At 52.4% G+C, this 22,860-nt stretch overlaps 10 protein-coding genes across 10 annotated transcripts; 5 read left to right on the forward strand and 5 right to left on the reverse strand.

The window, feature by feature from the left end:
- Positions 1 to 1,000: 1,000 nt before the first annotated feature.
- On the reverse strand, positions 1,001 to 2,565 carry J4E85_008383 (uncharacterized protein; the record flags this gene model as incomplete). Its single annotated transcript, XM_051472609.1, has 2 exons — positions 1,001 to 2,320; positions 2,374 to 2,565. 2 exons carry the CDS (start codon positions 2,563 to 2,565, stop codon positions 1,001 to 1,003), a joined length of 1,512 nt encoding a protein of 503 aa, XP_051323430.1.
- Positions 2,566 to 2,984: 419 nt separating this feature from the next.
- J4E85_008384 (uncharacterized protein) lies at positions 2,985 to 4,243 on the forward strand (the record flags this gene model as incomplete). The annotated part of the gene is made up of 2 exons (XM_051472610.1): positions 2,985 to 3,234; positions 3,285 to 4,243. 2 exons carry the CDS (start codon positions 2,985 to 2,987, stop codon positions 4,241 to 4,243), a joined length of 1,209 nt encoding a protein of 402 aa, XP_051323431.1.
- A 756-nt stretch (positions 4,244 to 4,999) lies between these two features.
- On the forward strand, positions 5,000 to 5,747 carry J4E85_008385 (uncharacterized protein; the record flags this gene model as incomplete). Its single annotated transcript, XM_051472611.1, has 2 exons — positions 5,000 to 5,460; positions 5,705 to 5,747. 2 exons carry the CDS (start codon positions 5,000 to 5,002, stop codon positions 5,745 to 5,747), a joined length of 504 nt encoding a protein of 167 aa, XP_051323432.1.
- Positions 5,748 to 6,026: 279 nt separating this feature from the next.
- J4E85_008386 (uncharacterized protein) lies at positions 6,027 to 6,417 on the forward strand (the record flags this gene model as incomplete). Its single annotated transcript, XM_051472612.1, has 2 exons — positions 6,027 to 6,310; positions 6,333 to 6,417. The coding sequence occupies 2 exons, from the start codon at positions 6,027 to 6,029 to the stop codon at positions 6,415 to 6,417; spliced, it is 369 nt and encodes a 122-aa protein (XP_051323433.1).
- Positions 6,418 to 6,891: 474 nt separating this feature from the next.
- On the reverse strand, positions 6,892 to 8,871 carry J4E85_008387 (uncharacterized protein; the record flags this gene model as incomplete). Its single annotated transcript, XM_051472613.1, has 6 exons — positions 6,892 to 7,256; positions 7,321 to 7,651; positions 7,718 to 8,225; positions 8,284 to 8,346; positions 8,397 to 8,619; positions 8,667 to 8,871. 6 exons carry the CDS (start codon positions 8,869 to 8,871, stop codon positions 6,892 to 6,894), a joined length of 1,695 nt encoding a protein of 564 aa, XP_051323434.1.
- Positions 8,872 to 10,073: 1,202 nt separating this feature from the next.
- Positions 10,074 to 10,852, forward strand: J4E85_008388 (uncharacterized protein; the record flags this gene model as incomplete). Its single annotated transcript, XM_051472614.1, has 3 exons — positions 10,074 to 10,152; positions 10,339 to 10,689; positions 10,758 to 10,852. 3 exons carry the CDS (start codon positions 10,074 to 10,076, stop codon positions 10,850 to 10,852), a joined length of 525 nt encoding a protein of 174 aa, XP_051323435.1.
- Positions 10,853 to 12,039: 1,187 nt separating this feature from the next.
- On the reverse strand, positions 12,040 to 13,389 carry J4E85_008389 (uncharacterized protein; the record flags this gene model as incomplete). Its single annotated transcript, XM_051472615.1, has 3 exons — positions 12,040 to 12,846; positions 12,894 to 12,962; positions 13,093 to 13,389. The coding sequence occupies 3 exons, from the start codon at positions 13,387 to 13,389 to the stop codon at positions 12,040 to 12,042; spliced, it is 1,173 nt and encodes a 390-aa protein (XP_051323436.1).
- A 2,589-nt stretch (positions 13,390 to 15,978) lies between these two features.
- On the forward strand, positions 15,979 to 16,549 carry J4E85_008390 (uncharacterized protein; the record flags this gene model as incomplete). The annotated part of the gene is made up of 3 exons (XM_051472616.1): positions 15,979 to 15,989; positions 16,052 to 16,135; positions 16,414 to 16,549. 3 exons carry the CDS (start codon positions 15,979 to 15,981, stop codon positions 16,547 to 16,549), a joined length of 231 nt encoding a protein of 76 aa, XP_051323437.1.
- Positions 16,550 to 17,087: 538 nt separating this feature from the next.
- J4E85_008391 (uncharacterized protein) lies at positions 17,088 to 17,914 on the reverse strand (the record flags this gene model as incomplete). The annotated part of the gene is made up of 3 exons (XM_051472617.1): positions 17,088 to 17,126; positions 17,189 to 17,581; positions 17,666 to 17,914. The coding sequence occupies 3 exons, from the start codon at positions 17,912 to 17,914 to the stop codon at positions 17,088 to 17,090; spliced, it is 681 nt and encodes a 226-aa protein (XP_051323438.1).
- A 517-nt stretch (positions 17,915 to 18,431) lies between these two features.
- On the reverse strand, positions 18,432 to 22,673 carry J4E85_008392 (uncharacterized protein; the record flags this gene model as incomplete). The annotated part of the gene is made up of 4 exons (XM_051472618.1): positions 18,432 to 19,091; positions 19,142 to 19,890; positions 19,941 to 22,376; positions 22,433 to 22,673. The coding sequence occupies 4 exons, from the start codon at positions 22,671 to 22,673 to the stop codon at positions 18,432 to 18,434; spliced, it is 4,086 nt and encodes a 1,361-aa protein (XP_051323439.1).
- Between the last annotated feature and the right edge of the window lie 187 nt (positions 22,674 to 22,860).

Raw genomic sequence — 22,860 nt, forward strand, 5'->3', positions numbered from 1 at the left:
GCCCAACCCGCCCAACGCGCAACTAATTTCCACACCTCATCACACGTGCGCCACTCGCACCGCTCTGCTCATTCGCCAGCATTTACCCAGATGCTAGTGCCCACTCGGCCCGTCGGCCACCAATTGATACTTGCAGCCTGGACGCCCTACCCCAGGATCGTCTTGCCGCGCAGCGCGACAAAACACGCAGACGCATCTACGGTCCACTCCCGCCAATGATGCGCGGCCCGGACGTCACCCTCTGCTTGCGGCACTCGGCGCCCGGCGAGCGTCGTCGCATCGGTATCCGCATTTGATTAAATCTGCACATAGGCATTGATTTATTCGGAGGAATGTCAAGACGGATGTTGTCTAGTTGAGCCTCATCAGCCCTATCTGTCATTAACACAGTGTGACGAGACAGTTCACGCAGTGCAACATGGAAACGTGGAACGACCAAGCCGGGCCTGTGCCAAATTCGCCCCCAACCGCTGGACCAAGCTCAATAAGACAATTTCTCCCATCCTTGTCACTACGGTGCGCTTTACCGAGCGCCTCTCTTCCGCCACGGAGAATATGCAGTTTTGCTTTGCTTTGCCCTTCCTTCGTGTTTCAAGGCCAGTATATTGCCAAACTGGGCAGGAAATTCCCTGGTCCCAGTCTATACTTGTCTCGTGAGCTGAGATAGATCCTCCGCGGAGGCTATACACACGCGCTAGCTGAGCCACTTCGTACTAGTTGGTTCTTGAGGCTGGAGGTAAAGCCCGAGGGCATCAATGCATGTCTCTTCGATGAAGCCCCGCTATCACTCATCTGAGATCCCAACTATCATCAGATACTAGTATCTAGTAATGCGGCTCCCTTAAGCCATGTCATGCCGTGCGTGATATCTATGTGTGCTGACGCAAATGATAGCATCCCCATCTGCCCTGCCAAGTCATTATCCCGTCTTATTCCTACGCTTAATGTACACCACGGAAGCTTTTTGAAATACTACCCGTTGAGCCTTGCCCGTGATAACCTAATCTTGGGCCTTCGTACCACTCTCTTCATCAGCCGACTCTGCAGCAGAATCAACCTTCTTCGCCTCCTCTAACCCTTCAGCATCTGGCTTGCTATCATCTTTGTCTTCAGTGTCATCTTTTGATGGTTCCTTTTCGTCGTCTTGGGCGTCCGAAGCACTGGCCTCAGCATTCTCGGTAGCTGCTGGCTCTGTGGCGGCATCTATATCTTTCTTTTCTTCTTCCTCGGTCGAGGTACCCGCTGCCTGCTCCTCGCCCGCGCCTTCCTTGGCTGCTTCAGTCGTGGGATCCTTGGCATCTGCTTGTGTGATCTCCTCTGCAGCTTCGGCCTCGTCCTCATCCTCGTCCTCGTCATCATCTTCGTCATCATCATCTTCGTTGTTGTCTTCAATAGCCGTGACGTCGCCGTCACTATCGGCTTCCTCTTCTTCCTCGTCCTCTTGTGCCGATTCGAAGATTTGAGTGACTGGTCGCGCTTGGAGAACTGGGCGCTCTTCTTCTTCCTCATTTTCCTCTACAACCGTTTGGACGGCCGTGGCTCCAACTGATGGCGAATGCCTATGTCGCTTGGTTGTGCCCGCCGTTGACAGCGAATGATCCGACATTCCGTCTGCCAGTGTGTTACTTGAAATCTCTGATGTCGAATCAGAGGGCTCTCGCTTCATAATCAGAGGTGGCGCTGACGGCTTGACTTCTGTGGATGGCTCAATGCCCTCAGCCTCTGGAGGGATGGTGTAGTTGTCCTCTGGTACCAGACCGTATACATCGCAGACTGTCTTATAGAATATGTATAGGCCTGTGCGCCCCTCGACCTTCCAGAAGACTTCTCGGTGCGAGTACCATGCGTGCGCAAAGATTCTGTACACGCGCCTGAAGATGTTGGTCAATTGGCGCATTTGCGAGTGTTGTGTTGACGAGTCGGTGCCAAGCGCGAGCCGTGAAGGAAAGTGCTTAGGTGATGTGAGGGTGTTAGCTGCCCAGTCGAGCGTGTGGCAGCAGTAGTCGATGGCACAACATGACTTTGGCGGATCGTGTACTGCGCAAAGGTACTGCCACTCGGAAGCGCGCATCTCGGGACACGTCAGGGACGAGCATGGTGGGTCGTCGGCGAAGAGGGCGGTAATGATGGAGTTGACCTTTTGTATGAGGAAGCGGCAGAGTTCGTATAGCCACAGCGTCCTGTCCACATTGGCGGGTGATTGTGCTATCTTCAATGCCATGTTTCTGTCTACTGGCACAGTGCCATTCGAGCCGGCGGGGTGCGTGAGCGAGTGGTGGAGGGCTTTGAGGTGCTCTGTGAGTTGGAAAGCCGAGTCGATCTGCGCATCTTGTCAGCCAGGCGCTATCTTGATTGTAGTATGCCTCAACGCACCTCTGACAATTCTACCAGCGGCGGCCCCTCTGCCATGTCCTCCGCCTTGGTCCCCGGTCGTATTCTCCGTTCGGCAGCATGGTCGAGATTGCTGAAGAGCTTCTGCTGCTCTGGCGACGCGGATACCGGCGAAAGCTGGTCTTCTGGGATGGGCGGCGGGCTGGGAAGGCGCGGCGAAGCGGGCGACGTCATATTTGCGGAATGATAGGTGGTAGTGAGTGAATTGCGATCACAGTAGGCGTCTGGCGACAGGTAGGCGGGGCGGCGTGTGTTGTTGATACCTGGAGCTTGCGGATGCAGGGCATGGGCAGGGGTCTTGTCAACTAGGAAATACGCGAAGGCGCTAGCTTCATCGCGCGTCAGTCGCGGTGGACCATTTTTCTACATGACTCTGCCACCCCACGACGTCATTGCCGTCCCTCTTGGCCTCCAAAATCCCGAAGTAGCTGCGATTAGGTAAGACGTTATGGGTGCATCGTGTACTTTAGGGTTGCATGTTCTTATGCACCTACATCCAGATCATCTGTTCTAACTTATTCTAGAACAGTATCCTGACGCTCTGGCACCCCTCCTCCACAGTCTGATCAACATCTAGTAAGAGCTTGCCGGCGATGGACGGAAACGTATCAGACGATGAAGTACCCACTCTAGTTCAGCCGGAGACTAACACCAAAGTCCTCGACGGCCAAGATGAGGAAATACCCAATCTTGTGGCGATCTCAGAGGAGGCACCCCAGGGCAAAGTGCCCATCACCATAGTGACAGGTTATCTTGGTGCGGGAAAGACAACTTTGCTCAACTATATTTTGACTGAGCAACATGGAAAGAAGATTGCTGTCATTCTGAATGAGTTCGGTGACTGTACGCTCACCCTCCACTAATGCAAAATATCACTCTAACACACGGTTCAGCAATTGACATCGAAAAGCAGCTCACCGTCTCCGACGCAAACTCCACATCCGCTCAACCCGCTCCTTTTGTCCCACTCGCAAACGGCTGCATATGCTGTTCCGTAAAAGACATTGGTGTAGCAGCCATCGAGAACCTGATGGAGCAATCCGGCCTATTCGACTACATCCTGCTTGAAACAACCGGCCTAGCTGACCCAGGAAACATCGCACCCATGTTCTGGCTCGACGATGGTCTAGGCAGCAGCATCTTCCTCGACGGCATCGTGACACTCGTCGACGCAAAGAACGTTCTAAAGAGCCTAGACGAAGGTCTCGGCGACGAAGAAAATATCGAAGAAAGAAAGAAAGCATCTCACGACGAACACGGCCCTCTACTCACAACAGCGCACTTGCAAATCAGCCATGCAGATGTCATCATCATCAATAAAACCGATCTGGTTTCCGCGCAAGAACTTGAGCAAGTCACCGAGCGGATCCGCTCTATCAACGGCCTCGCTCGTATCAAGACGACGACGAAAAGCCAAGTCCCACAACTCGAAGGACTGGTCCTGGATCTCCATGCCTACGACGAAGTCACAGATACAGATCTACAATTCGCGAGTAAAGGACACAGTCACCTCGACCCCACAATCACCACTTCAACCATCTCCTTCCCCGCTTTGACCCGCGACCAAGTCGACAGATTCGATCTCTTCCTCCGCACTATCTTATGGGAGGAAACGCTACCGAATGAAACTGCACACAAGCCCTTTGAGATTCACCGTCTGAAGGGACGCGTTCCGGTCGAGGACGGCAAGATACTTCTTACGCAAGGTGTGAGGGCTATCTACGATACGAATGAGCTTGACGCCAAGCCTGAAGATGGGGCTCAGGAGTCCAAGTTGGTTTTGATTGGGAGGGCTGTGGATCAGGGGGCGTTTAGGCAGAGTTTGATGGTTACATTGGGTGGTGAGCAGTGATTGAGCGTTTGTGTGCAAGAAAAATGAAGGTGGCGCAATTCGAAAGCGTTGTGAGTGTGCTGCGGATGCTGTAGATTAAGAGTGAGAAAAGAGACTCCAAACTTCCTCCTGACAGCCTGTGAATGGGGCTGAAAAGAAATGCGGCTTGAGCGCACATGCAGATAGGTGATTACTCTCTGCGCAATGCACACCCATTAGAGATTTACACATTTAAAGATATCGGACAAAGGTAGGTCGTTTGTGGTTCCTGACTGTGCTGCTACCTGCGGATGCTCCTTCCTCTTTACCACAACTCTACCCCAATGCAGGCGTAAGAGCATTTAAGCACACGTTAGAAGCATCTTCTTGTTCGCGCTCGTCTCTTGGTGATCCGACTGCAACGACTTTGAGTGATACTTTGGGTTACATTAGAGAAACAAGAGTAGAGCAAAATAAGCTCATGAGAGGCCGTTCTCTCTAAAATTAAAAAGCCTTAGGAGGAACTATAATATGCAGCCAATGCTGCACTTACGACCCCTGGCGAAAGCGGCTTCCTCTCATCATGCCGTCACAGCAAAGCATGCGCCACACTGCAAGCAGAGATTGAGGCGTTTTGCCTGACAGACAGGGCATGGCATTGTCCAGCCTGACACCTACGTAGCCCTTCTCGTCAGCGCTAAACATCGCGAGGCAGTGGCAGCCTGGTGGAAAACTACTACCCCGCGTTGCCCCATCTCTTTAGACTTCACCACCACCAGCTTCTACCACACCGTAAGAATGTCTAAATACATTTATCGACCTCTCGACAAGCCAGATGCAGAGTTCCGGCTACTTCGAATCAGAAAAGACCCTCTCACCGATCAACCGCAATGTAGCCTACAGAAGTACAGCCTCGAAACCTGTCCGGACTATACCGCTCTTTCATACACCTGGGGTGACTCGACGCCAACTCACAATGTTGCAGTCGACGGAGCGGATGTGCAAATACGCCAAAATCTCTCCGACTTCCTACATGCTTATACTACTGAGTCATGGGGCATGGCCGACATCGAAAGACCAGTATTCTATTGGATCGATCAGATATGCATCGACCAGGAGGACCCGATTGAGCGCAGCGAACAAGTCCGTATCATGAACAAGATCTACAAGCAGGCGAAGACGGTGCTCATATGGTTAGGGTGCGACCCTGAAATGATTGAGGCTGCACGTCGGCGGCGAGACGAGGAAGATGACGACGCGTCGGCCCTTGATACTATAATAGCCCACCAATATTTTTCACGGACATGGATCATTCAGGAGATCGCGCTCAGTATGAACGCACCCCTCATTGTTTGCGGGGGGATTGAACTAAATTGGGACTGCGTACGTCCAGCAAGAAAATTTCCATTAAGCTTCCACGCACCCGCCACTGCACCCATCTATGTGCGCGACCAGCTTCCAAGAAGGGGTACCCTGCAAGTATATCTCCAATACCATTATCAGAGTGACTGCCATGATCCTCGCGACAAAGTTTACGGGTTGTTAGGGCTTACACCTGAAAGATGGCGAGTGCCTGTTGACTACACAAAAGAGGTGCTTGAGGTGTACTTCGATACGGTGGCGGCCTTGTACGAAGAGTTATTCGACCTTAAAGATCCAGAGTGCCTTCATCCAGGAGTCTTGATTAATACGACCAATCCAATATACTATTGCAACACGCTTGTTTCTCTGGGACAAGCGATGGGTCTCTCCCAGCAACATCTTTATGGGCTCAGAAAGTTTCTCCGATATTGCCAAAGAGCATACTTGAACACCAAGATACGAAATGTCCAGCATACGTATACGGGCCGCATATATACTAGAGTACGGCCGCGACCACCTTCTGAACGAATCCATGCGCCAAAAGAAGAAGAAGAAGAAGAAGAAGAAGAAGAAGAAGAAGAAGAAGAAGAAGAAGAAGAAGAAGAAGAAGAAGAAGAAGAAGAAGAAGAAGAAGAAGAAGAAGAAGAAGAAGAAGAAGAAGAAGCAGAAGAAGAAGAAGAAGAAGAAGAAGAAGAAGAAGAAGAAGAAGAAGAAGAAGAAGAAGAAGAAGAAGAAGCAGAAATTGAGGTCAGCTGGGGATCTATCACAGCGACAAGGCGAAGACCATTGTTGCGCGATATCATCCCAGAGATGGGGTTGCAGTTGGCAAGTACGACTGCGGAAAGCACGGCTGAGCAAAGTGGCGACTCTGTGCCAGTCCCAGATCGATGGTGGTGCAAGCACGATGGTGAGATACACTACTTCGATTCTTTCCATGATGGTTATGATAACGGTTACCATGCTGATTCTGATGCTGATTTCGATGATTTTTTTGAAGGTTGTTTTGCTGAGAAACGAACTGCATCACATTAGAGAAGAAGGAGCCTTGCAGACGATGTTACGTTTTTTAGGATCCCCGTTCGTGCCCCCGTCACTTCATCACCTATCAAATGCCCCTTTGTGTGCACTCATCCAAGCTTCGTTCTACTAGAAATAGCAATTGTCCAAACATGGCGAAGCGAAAGAATACAAACACCACATATACCTCAATCTCCATAGCATCATCGAAAGAACTCAAATAATCATAACCATCAATTTGCCACTAAGCTAATCTCAACCCCCAATCTCACATCTTACTCAAAACCCTTCCTCCACAGGCGACACTCCGCTTACACAATACCCTTCTCGTTCCCAACAACATTCGTCTCATTCCCACTGCTTGCATCGCCATGCAAGTACGCCGCAAGACCAATCTCATGATTAATCTCCGCCATGCGCTCCTGATCCTTGAGCGCCGCGCCCTCACTACCAAAGATAGTGTCCATCTCCTCGAGCGTCAGGCGCTTGGTTTCAGGAACGAAGAACCAGATGAAAGCTGCTCCGAGTGTGGTGACCAGTCCGAAGAGAACGTATGTACCCCAGGTAATGTTTTCGAGCAGCTCGGGCGTGATTTGTCCGATGATGAAGTTGTTCATCCAGTTGGAGGAGCCGCCGAGAGCTGTACCGTAGGGGCGGGTGGAGAGGGGCCAGATTTCTATGAGGCGGAACGTTAGCACAGACTTAAAAGACAAGTTTTGGCGAGTGGGGCGATAGCTTACCGGCGATCAAAATCCAGGCACAAGGACCCCAGGAGTAACCGAAATGGATGACGAACAACCAGACCATCACAACGGCTGCCCATCCCGCCGCACGGTGGTTCCCAAAGTTTTCATAGTTCTTCGCGAGAATGACGGCGATGACGAAGTGGGAGAAGGCCATGCCGAGGGCTCCGACAGCGAGCACGGGTTTACGGCCGAGCTTGTCAATGTAAAGGACTGCGGGGATGGTGGCGAGGAACATGACGATGCCGACGACGCCTGTCGCGAGGAGGGATTGCGTGGTTCCTTCGAGACCGATTTGCTCGAAGATTTGAGGCGCGTAGTAGAGGACCTGGGAGAGGCCAAGTTAGTATGTGTTTCGGATGTAGTTGATCAGTGGTTTTGAGAGTCCACATACTGCGTTAATACCAGTCCACTGCTGGAAGAACATAGTGACAGTCGCGACGATAACCCTCTTGAACATAGCTTTTGTCTTGAAAAGCGAAGCAATGGCAACAAACTGAAGTTTGAAGATGTTCATGGTAGTCTGCTCGCGAAGATGCGGGAAAGCCTCAGCGACACTGCGCTTTTCGAACATGGACTGTGCCTTGATTTCCAGGAATTCCAGCTCGATAAGCTCATGGTCGGCGGGAAGGTTGCGCAGAGAAGCCAGGTTGCTTCTCGCTTCTTCTTCGCGTCCATGGTGTACCAGCCAACGTGGGGAGAACGGCATCCAGACCATTCCGATGATAAGGACGAATGCTGGAACGAGCTGAAGGCAGATGGGTACGAGCCATGCTGCGTTGGATTGTGTCTCAAGCGTAGTGCCTCCGATGTAGTTGGTTCCGTAGTTGATCCAGAAACTGATCATGATGCCGAATGTGATGGCAAGCTGTTGTAGTGCTACTAGGGCCCCACGAACCTCACTAAGACGCGTCAGAATGTTACTCAGGTACTGAGGTAGCTCCTTTTGCGTGTACTTACGGAGGTGCACATTCACTGTTGTACATAGGGACGATGACGGAAAGACCACCGACTCCGATACCACTACGGTTGATTAGCAAATGTTGAAAGGTTCCTAGTCATGGTTTACTAACGTGATGAAACGACCAGCCAGAATTTCCTCGTGACCACCAGAAATCGCAGTAATCTGCACCACAACACCGATGATGAAGATTGCTGTAGCGATCAAGATACCGTACTTGCGCGACATTGCCTCAGCAACGAAACCAGACATGACAGCTCCGAACCAGGCTCCGAGTTCCAGGATAGCGGTCAGCCATCCCTTCTGGGTTGGGTTGTCAACGTAACCGTCGGTTTCTACTATATGTAAGCGCAAGCTGATGGTGGAAGTTGCAAGTACGTACGTGCTCCGAAAGATGGCATAGCCAGAATACCGCTGAACATGCCCTGGTTGTATCCGTACAACACACCTCCAAGACAAGCGAACAAGGCAATCAGGAAGACCTTGCCGTTCTTCACGAGAGCCCTAGGACCACTGGCGCCCATCAGTGCCTGACGCCTTTGAAGCGCGGCATCGAAGCCAGATGCACCACCGCCGCCTCCAGCCATGATGATACTCGATTACCGATAATCGAAACGTTCGAAAGAGTTTGGCGAAGGTCTTGAACAAAAGCCGTCTGAGTAGTACCCCAGATTGCCAAAAAGCTTACGGTCCTTTACTCGGAGACCCCAGGCTTATGTATGGGGGGCCACCGAAGCCCGCACCACCATGTGCATAATCATCCAGCACCCCGGTGGCCGTACCGCAGCACTGTGGGGAAACAGGCCTCCATACTCTTTCCAGATCATCGGTAATAACAGCTGTTTAACCCCTTAAGCATACCAAGAGGAAACGGCTGCTGGGCAGCATGTTAAACACGGCTTGAAGAGAGCCAAGCCAAGGCTTCGAGCACACTAATTGGACACGGAAAGCAATGTAAGCATCCACCATTCTTGGCAGTCATGTGCCGTTCGTGCTTCATCCGCCGCTGATGTCGTTCGGTTGCTGTGGGCCGGGTGCCAAGGGCCATCCGACGAAAGCTTTAGGCTAAATTGCCCGTTGTCAGTGAATTTGTAGCAGCGGAGCGCCGACATGACGAGGCTCCGAGGAATCCTTAGACGGTTGCGACGGCAGTTTCGATAGCGCGATCGATTCGTGAGAGGTACGGACCATTGTTTCTACACGTGTAGCATCATCGACTTCCAGATGTGGTGGCAACCGAATCTTAGAAATCAGATGTGAAGGCTAAAGGCGGAACGCTGATGCACGTATAGGCATACACGCTTGGCATGGCGCTCAACTGATCGCGAACAGCCAACCCGATGTCCGAGTTGTATAGCCATTCAGACGAAAGACTGGTTGAAGCAGGAAATTGCTTTCCGATGAACAGTAGTCATGTTTCAGGCATCGATCTCCTAGAGCTGCAGCTTACGCGGAAGCGGTTCGCATGTAGTATCGGTGGCCTTTCGTCTGGCACGGTTGGCAGGAGCACCATCGACCCGCATTGGAACTTCGCGGAAAAATCACGAGAAGCCCATCAAAAATCTCCGGTTGTCAAGTTTGTCCATTCGATTCGAGTTGGACGTCGTGGGTGCCCAGGTGGAGTGATGAGAGACGGAAGCCAAGAATGCGGCCCCAAAGGTATGGGGAAAGGGCCGTGGATGCCCCACGCGCGAAAACGCGTACGACGCGCTTGCCAACGAACGTGACTTCACGACCACGACCAACTTCAACCCACGCTGCCGAATATTAATTATCGGCTCATACAAACATGGCGGTCTCAATATTTCAGCGGAAGCGCGATCTTATCTACCTCATCTTTTTCCTCGTGCACCTGCCCGTAATGCTAGGTACGTACCGAGAAGGCATATCAAGGCTGGAGGCTCTGTCATGCTGCAATTAGCAAAGCAAGATTACATATACGACGACCCGATCTGTTGAATCATTTACTCTATCAATCGTTCCGATGCTTCCGGACTTGATACATCAGACCACCGCACACATGAATGGACTGACCAACACTAACTCAACAACAGCATTCGACTTGACAGCCTACTACCCAATCCAAATAAAGCCTCTCTGGATGTCGTCGCTCCGCGACTGGTACATATCCACCTACGGCGACCGCTTCTTCTACAACGCCCCAGCCTGGTTCCCCGTCTTGACCTTTCTTGAACTCGTCTACCACCTCCCTCTGACTCTCTGGGCCATTCCTGCTTTGCTGCGTAACGATCCACGCATTCCTCTCGCTCTGCTAGTTTTTGGTCTAGAGACGAGCTTGACGACGTTGGTTTGCCTGGCGGAGATGCTGAGTTGGGAGGAGTTGACGTCGGTGCAGAGGGGTGCGCAGGGGCTGGGTGGTATGTATGGAGGGTATCTGGCTGCTGGTAAGTGCTGTTCTTGATGAGAGATATCATGGATGTTTTTCGAGGGGAATATAAGCTAACGCGATTAGGTATCTTCATGTCGCTAGATTGCTATGCGAGGCTTGATCAGATGATTGCGAAGCAACACCGAGGCTTAGAGCCGGTTACGAAGAAGAAGTTGTAGAACCGTGGTACGCGAGCGAGGAACACCCAATGCTGTGGCGATAACTGTACCCAGCTGTCACTCTGTACAACCGGGAGTTGGGGTTGTGTACCGTTGCCTGAAAGCAACTTCCCACACGGATAGTGCACTGCAATCTTTAGCGTAGAAGAGGAACAGCAGTTGTACGAAGTACGTAGTGCGCTATAGTCGATTATCTGGGTGAACACCAAGGCTTTCTCACCGGACGTAGACTAGGCGAAGAGACGAGATGAATTAGACAAGAACAGTCTTCCTTGACTAAACCTCACTCCCCAAACATGTTATTACGCAAGACGTCACTTCACAAGAAGAAAAAAACCAATCAGGGATTCTGTCATTGCTGGCATTCGAAAAGCGCACTAGTCGTACACCCCTCTGCCCAAATGTGATCTAATAATACAGTAATGTCGTTATGCCCTAGCGCCACGTGCTCCCCCAGTATTGGATGCACCATTTTCCGTTATACCGATCCTAAAGCGTGTGTCTACTCTAACGCCACACCCATGCAACAGCCTCGTAAGTCGTAACCTAAATCAAACGCCAATCGACATCCATGTCATTCCTCATACGTATCCCAGCCTCAACGCCATAAACACAACACGATTTAACAAAGGAGACAACACAAAACGCCAGCAAATAAACGTGATGTAAACGCCGAACACAGCCATACAGAAAGAGAAGAGATAGTAAGACGGGCAGCCTCGTGCGACACGCCCGTTATCGTGGACACCGCTGATTGGAGGAAGTGGCCAATGCACTTTACCATAGACAGCATTCGACAACGTTTGTCGGGTCTCTTGAGCGACTCGACGATATTGGTGGTAGGCGGCGAGGGTGTACTGGACGCAGAATGAACTGGTTGAGGCAAGCATTGTGATACATGGCACATGCGACTGGTTCGGGACCGCATATATCGGTAAGCTGCACATGTGTTTTCGTGCTATGCGTCTGATGTAGTACAAGGCCTTGGGCTCGTCTCGACAGGGCTTGATCGTGTCCGTGGGTCATGTTGAGGGTTGACCGGGCTATGTTGACATGCGCGGAGGTGTTACCGTTGAAGAGTGGAGAGAAGTAACTTTTGAGAAACGAGAAAGAATCGTTTTGGAAGACGCAAGGATAGATATCGAAAACAAGAATAACCCAAGAAGCACTGCTTTTTTTTTTGTATGTTAGTAGAATACTTTGACGATCTTCTCATCGGCCTCCTCTTCAGCCAGCATCCAAAGCACGTTGACCTTTTTGGCCGTACCGCATCTCTCTTCGAAGTCGTCACCTAGCTTCATGATGCAGCTAAAGGCCAGACTCCATCCGTTGACACCTGCGGCGTAAAAGGTCTCTGCAACTGCAGCCTCGCGACTGCCACACTTGACAAGCTTGTAGATCTGGCGGCCGTTGAAGTGGGCGCCGTGAATGAAAGGATCGGCTGCTTGGCAGGTACTGAACACTAGACAGTAGACGAGAGGTGTGCTTTCAAGTGCCTGTGACTTGGCCTCAGTACATTGGTGGCATGTCCCGGTGTCGTAGCCATCATCCACAGGATGATCAGCAACACACTCAAAGATGTCGTCGTCGGTCGGTGTCGTCATGGCAGCTGATGCCCATACTTTTGGCGTCTCAAGACTCACTGGCCTGGCATTGTGTAAGGGAAGCAACTCGCCCGGTGCCCGTCGGTTCGCCTCGAGTGTCTTGACACTCCTGAGAAGCGCTTTGGTAGGCTTCTCATACCAAATCTCAGAGCTTCCGTACTTGATAAGCCACTCGTACTCCTTGTAGTCAGCCGCACTAGCCGGATGAAGTGTCATAAAGACGTTGCGTCTGAAAGGCCCGATGCGAAGTACACGGCTGGCAAAGTCGGAGATAGACTCGTTGGAGTACTGCATTTGGATGAACTGATTGGGGGTATGCACTTCTTCTCCTGCACTGTATAGGTTCATGCTCAATGCGGGCGGAGGAGGACCGGGTGGCGGGGGCGGGGGCTAGTATTGATCAGCAATGCATTGGTCTGACCGCGTTCTGAACGTACCGGGGGAGGAAGTGCTGAGGTCATCATCGGAGCGTTCATGAAGTCAGGTAGGCCTGGTGGTGGTGGAGGCTGCTAATGTCAGCTTACGATCATTCCGCAATGAGTATGTGGTAATTTTGCATACAGGAGGTGGTGGAGGAGGCGGCTAAAGTACACAGTCAGACCAAGTTCTCACTCTCTGGTACGGTTTCAAACTTACTGGATGAGGAATCTGAGAATTGAATCCTCCGGGGCCAAAGTGACAATCAACCGGCGGTGGCGGCGGCGGTGGTGGTGGTGGAAATGGAGCAGCTTGTCCTGCAGGAGACGCCCCCAGACTGCTTTCTTCGTGCTTCGTCATATCTTCACTTTGTGTGTCCGAACTGAGAGACCAATCTGAGCCCTGGCGTTGCCGTGATGACCCACTCTCGGTCATCCGTTCTTTCATGTCCTCCTCTATTGGTATGGATGAAAGACTGCGTTCGGAAGAGCCGTGTTCGACTGGAGAAGAAGGCATTCCTGCGGTAGAACGGGCCTCTTGTTGATACGGATTGAGGTTTGCTTGTTTGCTGTTTGGTCTGGGTCCCGGAAGTGGTCGGGATGACGAAAGAATGGGCATCGAGGGTGGATGCTCGACGAAGACTATCTCATCCGATTCCATCTCGTGAAGATGTGATTTCTCGACAGTGACTGATGGTTGAAACGAATGATACAATCGTCTCGATATTTATCAGGATGGCTGTTACACGTTATGGGTCGTAGGGGCACAAGAATGACATAACCAAGTGATACACTGGACTAGACGATCCGAAGTATGGGAAGCTATATGCAAGTGAATTGCGCGAGCCAGCGCAGACGGAGCTGTGATCAAATAGCTTCTCGAGCCCTGTAGGGAAAGCAAGGCATATGGAATATAGCTTGCCAGAAGACTGTTTGTGCCACCAAATGTTTACCGAAGGTCAGGTCGACCGCAAGGATGTTAGCGGAAGTTTGAGCCATTGGATGAGCTCACATACTCTTGGGTCCCAGAGGTGTGGTGCAGATCACCCTGTCAATACTGGGTAGTACTGCTTTTGTCCACGTAGCACTGCAGGGTGCGTGGCCGAAGGACTGTGCCCACAAGTCTGAAATGGTCTATCTTCCCAATTTGATTGCCTCAAAAATAAGACAACCGTGCTTTGTACCATCTTCAGGCAGCCTGTAACATGTTACGTTGCATAGGATAGTTCCATTCGATAATTTCGTTCGTTGCTTCACTTTGTGGGGAAGGCTGCGGTAGCATGTCTCGAGTCCATGCTGCTAAGCGTCGATTCCACAAGGGCGAACTAAAGTCCGCTAGCATAGCTGCGGCTAGCCTGTAAGTACATACGGAGATCCTGGCTATGATTCGAGGCTGTCGGCGCTTGGACGATATCCTGACGATGCCGGTTAAGTTGTACAGTTCGAGTCAGCCGGTTCTTCTGCCGCTGAATCCTTCGACATAACGAGCTTGCATGCATTCCACTGAGAGCATGTGATCAAGACTTGCGTTTCCACTTGTTGAAGCAGCTGATAACAACCAGGCAACCCTTCACAAGTAGGCGGTGAAGAGGTTCAAAGTTCAACCACAATTGACGAAATGAGCAAGCGGTCTGCTAGCGATAAGCCAAGTGAACTCGAGCATGTCTGACGCTTGTAAGTTCAGCCATGCATGTTACCACCCTCTGAGGTACGATGCCGAGACCCACTGCATAATGGGTCGGCCAAAGACGGGGGTGCCGGACATGGTTGGTGCGGATCCGGGTTCCCCTCGTTCTAACCGTCCCGACGGTCCAATTCTTGATCCCGACGTGAAACGCAAAGATCTCGATGATAAGAAGTGTTCGTGAACTTTATCGTCGAGCCGTAGATACAGGAACGAACCGAGCCGTTTTGTCTGTGGATGGTATGCGGGAACATCAGCCATATGCAGTGCTCATGTAGGAGGATCGCGTGTCACACCGCATCCTCATTCTTCTGTGCCAATTAGCAGCCTTTGCGTCGAGTAGCTCTGCGATTTTGAGTAATGAAACTCTACAGGGAGCTGCTCAGGAACCTAATGTACATATTTCCGAGCCCATGTAGTACCCGGCCTCAAATGTAATCGTGGGGGCTGGGTATACGCAAGGTACACTATAGTCAAGACGAGGCTAAGCATAGTAGAAGCTCATTGGAGAGTGAGCTATCGTGTTCGACTGGTAGGATATCGACAAGGGCTCATCGAAGATCGACGAGAAGCCTTGAAAAGAGTCGCGTAGCAACTGTCTGAAGCGTCCTTCATGACATTAGTAGCTAGTTTCATCGGTGCCAAAGACTTGTGATCCCAAACGGTATAGCCAGATGGATGCTCAACAAAGTGGAGCATGATCGATTCAAAGGGCACTGTGCGTCAGTTCTGGACGACCAGATAGACTTGATTAGAAAGCTATTCGAGAACGATACCAACGGTGGGAGGGTCAAGGAATGTCCTAGTAGGCTAGTGATCAGCTTGACGGGCTTGGTGCCACGGGACGCCGGAGGAGACCTCGGGATCAAGCGACCGCGACGGCCTACGAGAACTATTCCGAAACTGTTCAACAGAAGAGTGAAGCTCGAAAAGACCGATAGAAAGGGTAAGTGAGGCAGGCGCTTGGAAGCCCTGTGATGATCTTCATGCATGTTGCTTGGGCAAGAACAAGCGACGCGGCAAGAGAGACTTGGGAATACGCGTAGGAGTGCGCCGATGACAGAAAATCAGAATTGCGAGAAGGAAGTGATGCGAGTAAAACTCAGAAAGACATGATGTTCAAATAAAGATTGCAGGACCTCGGAGTCTACTCCAGGCAACCTTAGGACGGCCATGTGGGTTCACACGTGACAGCATCACGACGCGCCTGGCGCCAAGCCCTAGAACCTCGATCCGCAGCGTCATCGCAAGCTCGCAGCTCGCGACACCACGGCGAAGCCATCTCCACATCACGATATCCGCCTCCTCTACACGCCCTCTACTATTCTCGAAGCTTGAACGTCACCTGATCGTCGCATCACCCCAGACAAAACCCCATACAACCATCTCCCCAGCGCGTCACCTCCCAAACCGCGACCTACAATGGCGAACGGGTCAGTTCCGCGATCCGCTTAACAAAGCTCATCCAGCCTGCCAGCCACTAACATAACCCCAGCTGGGCACCAATCATCGGCCTCATCGTCACCGTCATCTTCTGCGGCGCCGCCTGGTTCCTAGCTCCCAAAGGCGAGAACCAAACGTACGTTCCCACCATCTCTTCGTCCAGCACAGAGTCACCACCCAAGTCACCACCCGCACCCACAAAGCCCTGTCTGCGCGACGAGAATGAGAATGCGCGAGAGAAGCTTCTAGTTGTGTGCAAGAAGCGCGGCGCAGGCGATGGAAGACGAGTCCGTTTCAGCAATGAGTACGAGACGAGCGAGGACAACGATATCAACGTCAGCGACAGCGAGCTTAGACGAGCATCTTGAGATGCAAGGAGGAAGAGAGACACCTTGGGCTAACTCAATCGGACAGGGTCTGGCGATCTACACTCGTTCTCTCTGCCGCGGCCATGTATATCATGTGGGCGATTACTTTCCTCGCACAACTCCATCCTCTTATCTCGCCTGTACGAAACGATTTGCGACCGGAATACAATGGAGGGCGTTAGCGGAGCTCGACTGGGGATGCTAGACGCGACGGGAATATGCATATGCACGTTGTGAGAAGGATGGCTTTGGGCGATCTGGACCAGGCGGCAGGCAGGATGCAGGCAGAGCATGTGTCGGAGAGATGAAGCATGCTGGAGCAACTGTGTTCTGTCTAGCAAGCCGCGTCTGGAGTCATCGGTGAAGAACAACCAAAGCAGTGCATTACCGAATACTTGAGCGCATGTGTATAGTTGGTCTTTTGGCGTAATACGGAGTCTTTCTCGACTTGTACAAATATCAAATGGGGTATCATTGCTTTCCATCCAAACAAAACGCTCATGACCATCTTTGCTTCACGAACCACCAACCAACCCACCAACCCACTCCCAAACACCCCCCAAAACAGTCCACTCCCTCCAATACCCCTCCCACCCCGTCCCCAACCCCGCCGCCCTCAGTATCCCCCATCCAACCGCCGTCCTCAGCCCCGCCCCTATCCCCACCAGCACACCCGCCCTCACATACCCACAATCCATGAGTATCTCCAGCGCCGCAATATTATTCACAATAACCGCCCAACTCACCGCCGTAGCCGAGCTGGGTAAATCGTAATCCCATATAATAAGCAGTATAGGAAACAGCTTCGTGCAACTGCTCACCAGCAGTGCAGTTGACAGTGGTGTAGGGGTGTCGAAACTAGGTATACATCTCCGCCACAAGCGACGGAGTGTCGAGCTGGGGAGGCGCGTAGCGTCGAAGGCGCAGAGGAGGCGGATGGGGAGGTGGAAGGCCAACGTGCAGAGGGTGACGAGGCAGAGGAAGAATAGGTATTGCAGGCCTAGGGGGTGGGCTTGGAGGACTACGGCGTTTGTGATGCCGTCGTGGGGTGCGACGAGGGGGCTTGTGGATGTTGTGTTCAAGGCGGGTGAGGAGGGGGAGTAGGGGGTTGGGTGGTAGGGCGATGTGGGTGGGAGGGGCAGTTTTTCGATGCGCGCCCAGGTTAGGTAGACGTCGAAGAGGAGGAGGAGGATGCCTAGGCGGAGTATGGATCGCTGGAATTGTGTTAGCTACTGTTGTCTTGTTTTAACATCTCCACTCCATCCATGCTATGCACAAGGATGAATGGGGATACATACATCAAACCCCAACCGTCCCTCATGCTTCCCCAACCGATTAAACAGCAAATGCCGGTACACCTCCGCTTTAATCAACACGAGATCAATGAACAGCACCACGAAATCGTGTTCGACGTATTTATCCGCGAATTTCTTGCATACGGGGCATTGCGTTAGGCGGACGCCTTTGCCGAGGGCGCGGTCATCAGCTTTGGAGTAGGTTGTGTAGAGTGTGCGCACGGGGGTGCGGCATGAGATGCAGATTGGCATTGTGTGGGGGTTGGGACGGAGGGTTGTGAGGTGTGGAGGAGGGTCACATGGCGTGGCGATTCAGATGGGAGTGCTTGTTGGTCGCGCTGGAAGCTGTGGGATGTGGTACGGAGTGCGGGCAGGTGTGTTGGAGAAGATGCGCAAAGTGACGATGCTTAGGAACGCGTATTGACACGGCGTTAACGTAGGTGGGCTAAACTCCGACACATGGCGAGTTCCCAAAGCACCACCTTCAAGAAGCTCACAGGTCCTATCAGATGTCCTTCCATTATAATACTTCATTCAAGAATACACTAGCCTTGATTATGCTCCGTCTTCGTCTTATGTCCTACAAAATGGGTTCAAATGCTTTTTACGCCAGTCACCCCTCCCAATACTCATGCAACCTATTCAACGCCTCGCGCTGCAAGAATGCTAACGAAGAGAAACAACCCAAAATACACAATCATCGCTTTCTGTATATCCTCACAACGCTTCATCCGTGGCTCCTTCTACTTCCGCCTCAGAACATGGCTTCTCAGCGCGCAGCTTCTTCAAGAACAGCACTGAGATCCCGAGCACGTTGGATCCATGCCTGGTCGTCCATGTCGCGCCCCAAAACGTCGCTGCTTAAGATGATGCGCATCACTTCTGCAAGACCGATGGCGTTCTCGGGACCGCCAAATAGTGCGCCACTTCGTCTGCTTACTGCGCCCCACTGCTCCACAAGGTAAATAATCCATTTAACGAGCAGTTTGCGGTTTCGGCCAGCGAAAGGCTGTTCTTGCGCATACCACAGCGCTTCCAGTGTGGCAACCAGGCTTTCGAATGGTGCGTTAAGTTTAAGGAAAACGTCGATCGGCCATGTGAGGTTGCTGTTAAGTGCGAGGTTTTGTGCATTCGGCGCATTGGCATCGTGTACGTAGAACTCGAGGTCGTACTGGAGGAGGAGTTGTAGAACGATGTTGACAGGGAAAACGTTGTCGTTAAGGTTGGTTCGGTGACCAAGGTCCTCGACCTTCAACGCGACAATCTCCCAGGGCGCACCCTGTCGGTCGGCGAGCGCGTTCCGATGTGTTTGGTCGATGAGGTTAGTCCATGTCGACCGAATGTCTGGTACACTGCGGTAGTCGGCGGCGTGGTATATCAGTAGGCAGATATCGTAGTATGCCGCTTGGTCGGCGTAGTCGTGGTAGAGCTAAGGCTTTATTAGTCAAGTCATCCTCAGAAAATTTTGCAATAACTTACTTCGTCAAGCGGGTGGATCTGGCCGTTGAGGTGGGCGATGACATCCTCTCTCCGCTTACCAGAAAGACGCTCGTCACCCTTAATCCTTTGTAGCACATCGTCTTGGATGTTGGCAATGTCTAGGTGGTCGGTGATGTTTCGCAGAAGCTCCTGTCTTGACTGCCTGTTGCGGACTCCATTCTCTGCGAAACCGTTCATCCGCGTCGAAGCATTCGCCTTTGCGCGCGACAAATACTCAATCCTCTTTTCCAGTGTCAAGGGCAGGGTGCTCTTAGCAAGTTGGTATTGTGTCTCAGCAGCGCTGAGGTAGTCGTTGTAGTGGGCGTAGTAGCGCCACAACAGGTCCGCATGCGCGAGGTTCGTCTCCGAGCTTTGACGTAGGTAGTCAACAACGAAAGGAGAGTTGATCTCAAGCAATCGCTCAGCCCAGCCGTTTTGCATGTACCAATCATACAGGTAGTTTTGGAAGACCTCGTCGTCTGAGTTGTTGATTTGCTCATAAGCTTCATGCTTGCGACGCGTGACTGGGGAGATGACACCGTCGGGCACAGGGCCCTGGGTATTGTAGGCGTGGTCTACAGCTTCGATGACTTGGCAGATCAATGTGTAGCAAGAGGCACGCTTGTCAAAGTATTCTCGACGCGCGTCATTCGGATCGACGTTCTGTTCGCTCTTGTCTCGTACCCAAGACAGAGCTTTGTTACCGCGGTCCCACTCTTGCGCAACCTTCAAAGCAAGTCTAATAGCACCTGAGTAACATGTTAGTAGTGTCGAAGAATGGAGTGTTAGATAAACTTACCCGCATAGAACTCGAGCTGAATGTACTGATTGACTGTGGCAGCCAGGTTCTCATAGCTTAGACTCTTCGCCACTTGCTCGAACAATCTCAGACTGTCATTGAGCAGGATGCGCCCACGTTCGGCATTCGCACCAGAATCGGCGGCCTTCTTCAGACTCTCCTGTGCCTTGAAGATGACGACGTCGTCTGAGCTACAGAAGCTGCCACACTTTCTCCGCAGGGCTTCAGCAACAGATTCGACGTTGGAACCCTTGGCGATGTTACGGTTCACTATAGCCTTGACCAACTCCCTTGCAAGCTCTTTGCCCTCTTTGACAGAGAAAAGGCCTTGGAAGGTAAGTTGACGGACTCTCCCCTGTAACTGAGGATCCGGCAGGAGAACCAAGATGTCTTCTACGCGCTCCTCAAAGAGTACCAGAACGAAAGATATGCCTTCAACAATGTTGTTGATCATCTGCAACAAGCTAGTAAGCGCTCTGTTCTCGCCCTGAAGCTCAACCTCTTCTTGTCGCGACGATGCGCGTCCCAGTGCCTCTGGACCGGCCAGACCTTCAATGAAGGATCTGTTTGATTCAAGGAACTCCTGAAGTTGAGCCAACGAGCGTTGCACTTCCTGCAACTTGGTGATCGGATGTGTCGATGTGAGAACTGGCCCGGTGGGAGTGACAGCCTCCGTGATGATTGGCGTGTTCCAGATTGAACGGATGATGCGTGACACGTACATGGCGATACCATCGTGTCTTGGTGAAGCGCGGACGTTCTCCACACTCAAGCCTTCGACGGTTGCGCTCTCTGTCAAATGTGCTTTGCCGCCAAATTCGATGAACACCCTGCGAGCGAAGTCAATGACCTCAGGATCGGTGACCTTTGCAATTCGCGAATCGGGTCCCACGTCTGAGCCTTGACCGCACGCAACCGCCAGAGCGGTAGCAGAAGTCTCAGCCAGGCCGTACTGCTTCGCCAGCTTGCGGATGTCGCCTTCAGCACCCTCGTGACCTCCATTCTTCACAATAGAAGCGAAGATATCCACAAGCCTCCTCCGTCGAACCGTTTCGATACCGGCTGATGTGATGATGGCATATTCACTCAGGGGTTTGTCGAACTGGGTCGAAAGCTCGTTGCCAAATCCGAGCGGTTCATTCCTCGCTGAAAAGGGCTCTGACACCAGACCAATATCCTGCACTCTGCCCATGAGTTCTGTGAACACACCAGTTTCGGTGTACCGCGGGGGCTCTGTGGTTTCGCGCTGGCCCAGCAATCCGGAGTGTGGAGCCGAGACGAACATGTGGTGGTTCTGATCGTTTGGCGCTAGGAGGACGAAAGAGAAGAACGCGCCGGGCGCGTAACGGGTTGCGACAGTTGTCTCTCTGAGGTATCTCGACTCGAATCCAACCGCTGTACCACCCTGGTATGGCTGTACCTGAGTCGAATTGCTCTGTTGCGAGGGTTGACCATCGTTGGGCGGGAAGCGGATGTGTCGTAGCTGCATGCTGTTAGGAGCGCTTGTGCTGTTCGAATTCCACTGTCCTCCAGACGTTGTGCTCAAATACAGCCTACAGCCAGAGGATGTGATGGCCATCAGAGACAAGTTGTCCGCCTCTGTGCTTGAGATGGGGGTCAGGCCGATAATCTGCATCTTGTCCAAGACACCAGTGGGCCGCACAATGTGTCCACACATTGTCTCGATTTGTGTTCGCGTCCGGGTGAGGGAGCTCTCCAAGACGTTGGGCGCGCGCATGTAGTAGACCTTGATGGTACCGTTGGTGGAAAGCGTGTATAGGACGTTCCGCGTATCGTCAATCACCATCTGCTGAATGCCAGCCTGTCGCGTTGGTCCGTAGAATGGTAGCGTGGGTAAGCCGATGGAGGTCGTTACGTGGTTCGTCTTGCTGCACTTGCTGGAAAACCACTTGTCCTCCTGCTGGTAGTTCAGCTCGTATACGTCCTCGGTCTGGCCGTCGCCGAAGAAGATGCGCCCCGTTGTTGACGAGCCGGCAATCGCAGTCACGTTGATCTTCCTGACCGAGGTCGACAGTCCCGTCCGATACATTGTGATGCCATGAACGCCCTCGGGTCCTCGCTGACATTCGACCGCTATCAGGAAGATGTCGGATACGGTCGCGACTACAAGGAGGTATTCGATGGTGCCAACAAAGACACCGGGACGCGGCTTGACGAGCTTGACGCATGTGATGTTGCTGGGTTGCTCTTCGAAACCGACGAGTTCGGGGTTCGGATGTGTGTAGTCCCAGAGGTAGACCTGGTTGTCGACGACGACCCAGGCGTGGTTGATTTCGGCGAACAGGCCCATGCTCGTCGACATCTGCGTGTGGTCCACCTGCTCAAAGACGGCTTCTGGGAGTTTGTAGGACCGCAGCTTCTGGAAAGGCGCCCAGGCTGGGCTGTTGGGGATCTCATACTCGCCAGAGATGCCCTCTACACGACCTGGTTAGCATCTCACCCATCTTCTACCGGTATCTCCGACTACTCACGTCCAATGTACGCCTCTAGCGCGGGAAACCTGTTGTCCCGGTCCAGCATGCTGTTTATGGTCCGCGATGCGCGATCGATGGGGCTCTCGGCGGGCGGTGCAGGCAGCGCTTGCTGTTGCTGCGGCTGTGGTTGCGACATGGAGCCAGTTCGTGTGAAGCCCGGCCGGTTGGGCGCGGGCGTGTTGACGAAGGCGCCGGGGGTGGGGCGTTGCGGCGTCGCGGGCGCCATCTGGAAGGCCATGATGGATTGCGTGTAGAGTCGAAGGGATGCGCTGGTCGTGGCCCGGGTGAGAGCGAGCTTCAGATGGAGGTTGGGGGAATGCGCCGGTGAGATGGCGTGCACATGAGCTGCGCGCGGATGCGTCGATGAAATAAAATTAAGAAAGGCGCGCCGAGAGAAAGATCAAAAGGGTGCTCTGGCGCAATTG

Source organism: Alternaria conjuncta, assembly GCF_024043145.1.
Source record: "Alternaria conjuncta strain BMP 0040 chromosome Unknown scaffold_13, whole genome shotgun sequence".
NCBI classification, from domain to species: Eukaryota; Fungi; Ascomycota; class Dothideomycetes; order Pleosporales; family Pleosporaceae; genus Alternaria; species Alternaria conjuncta.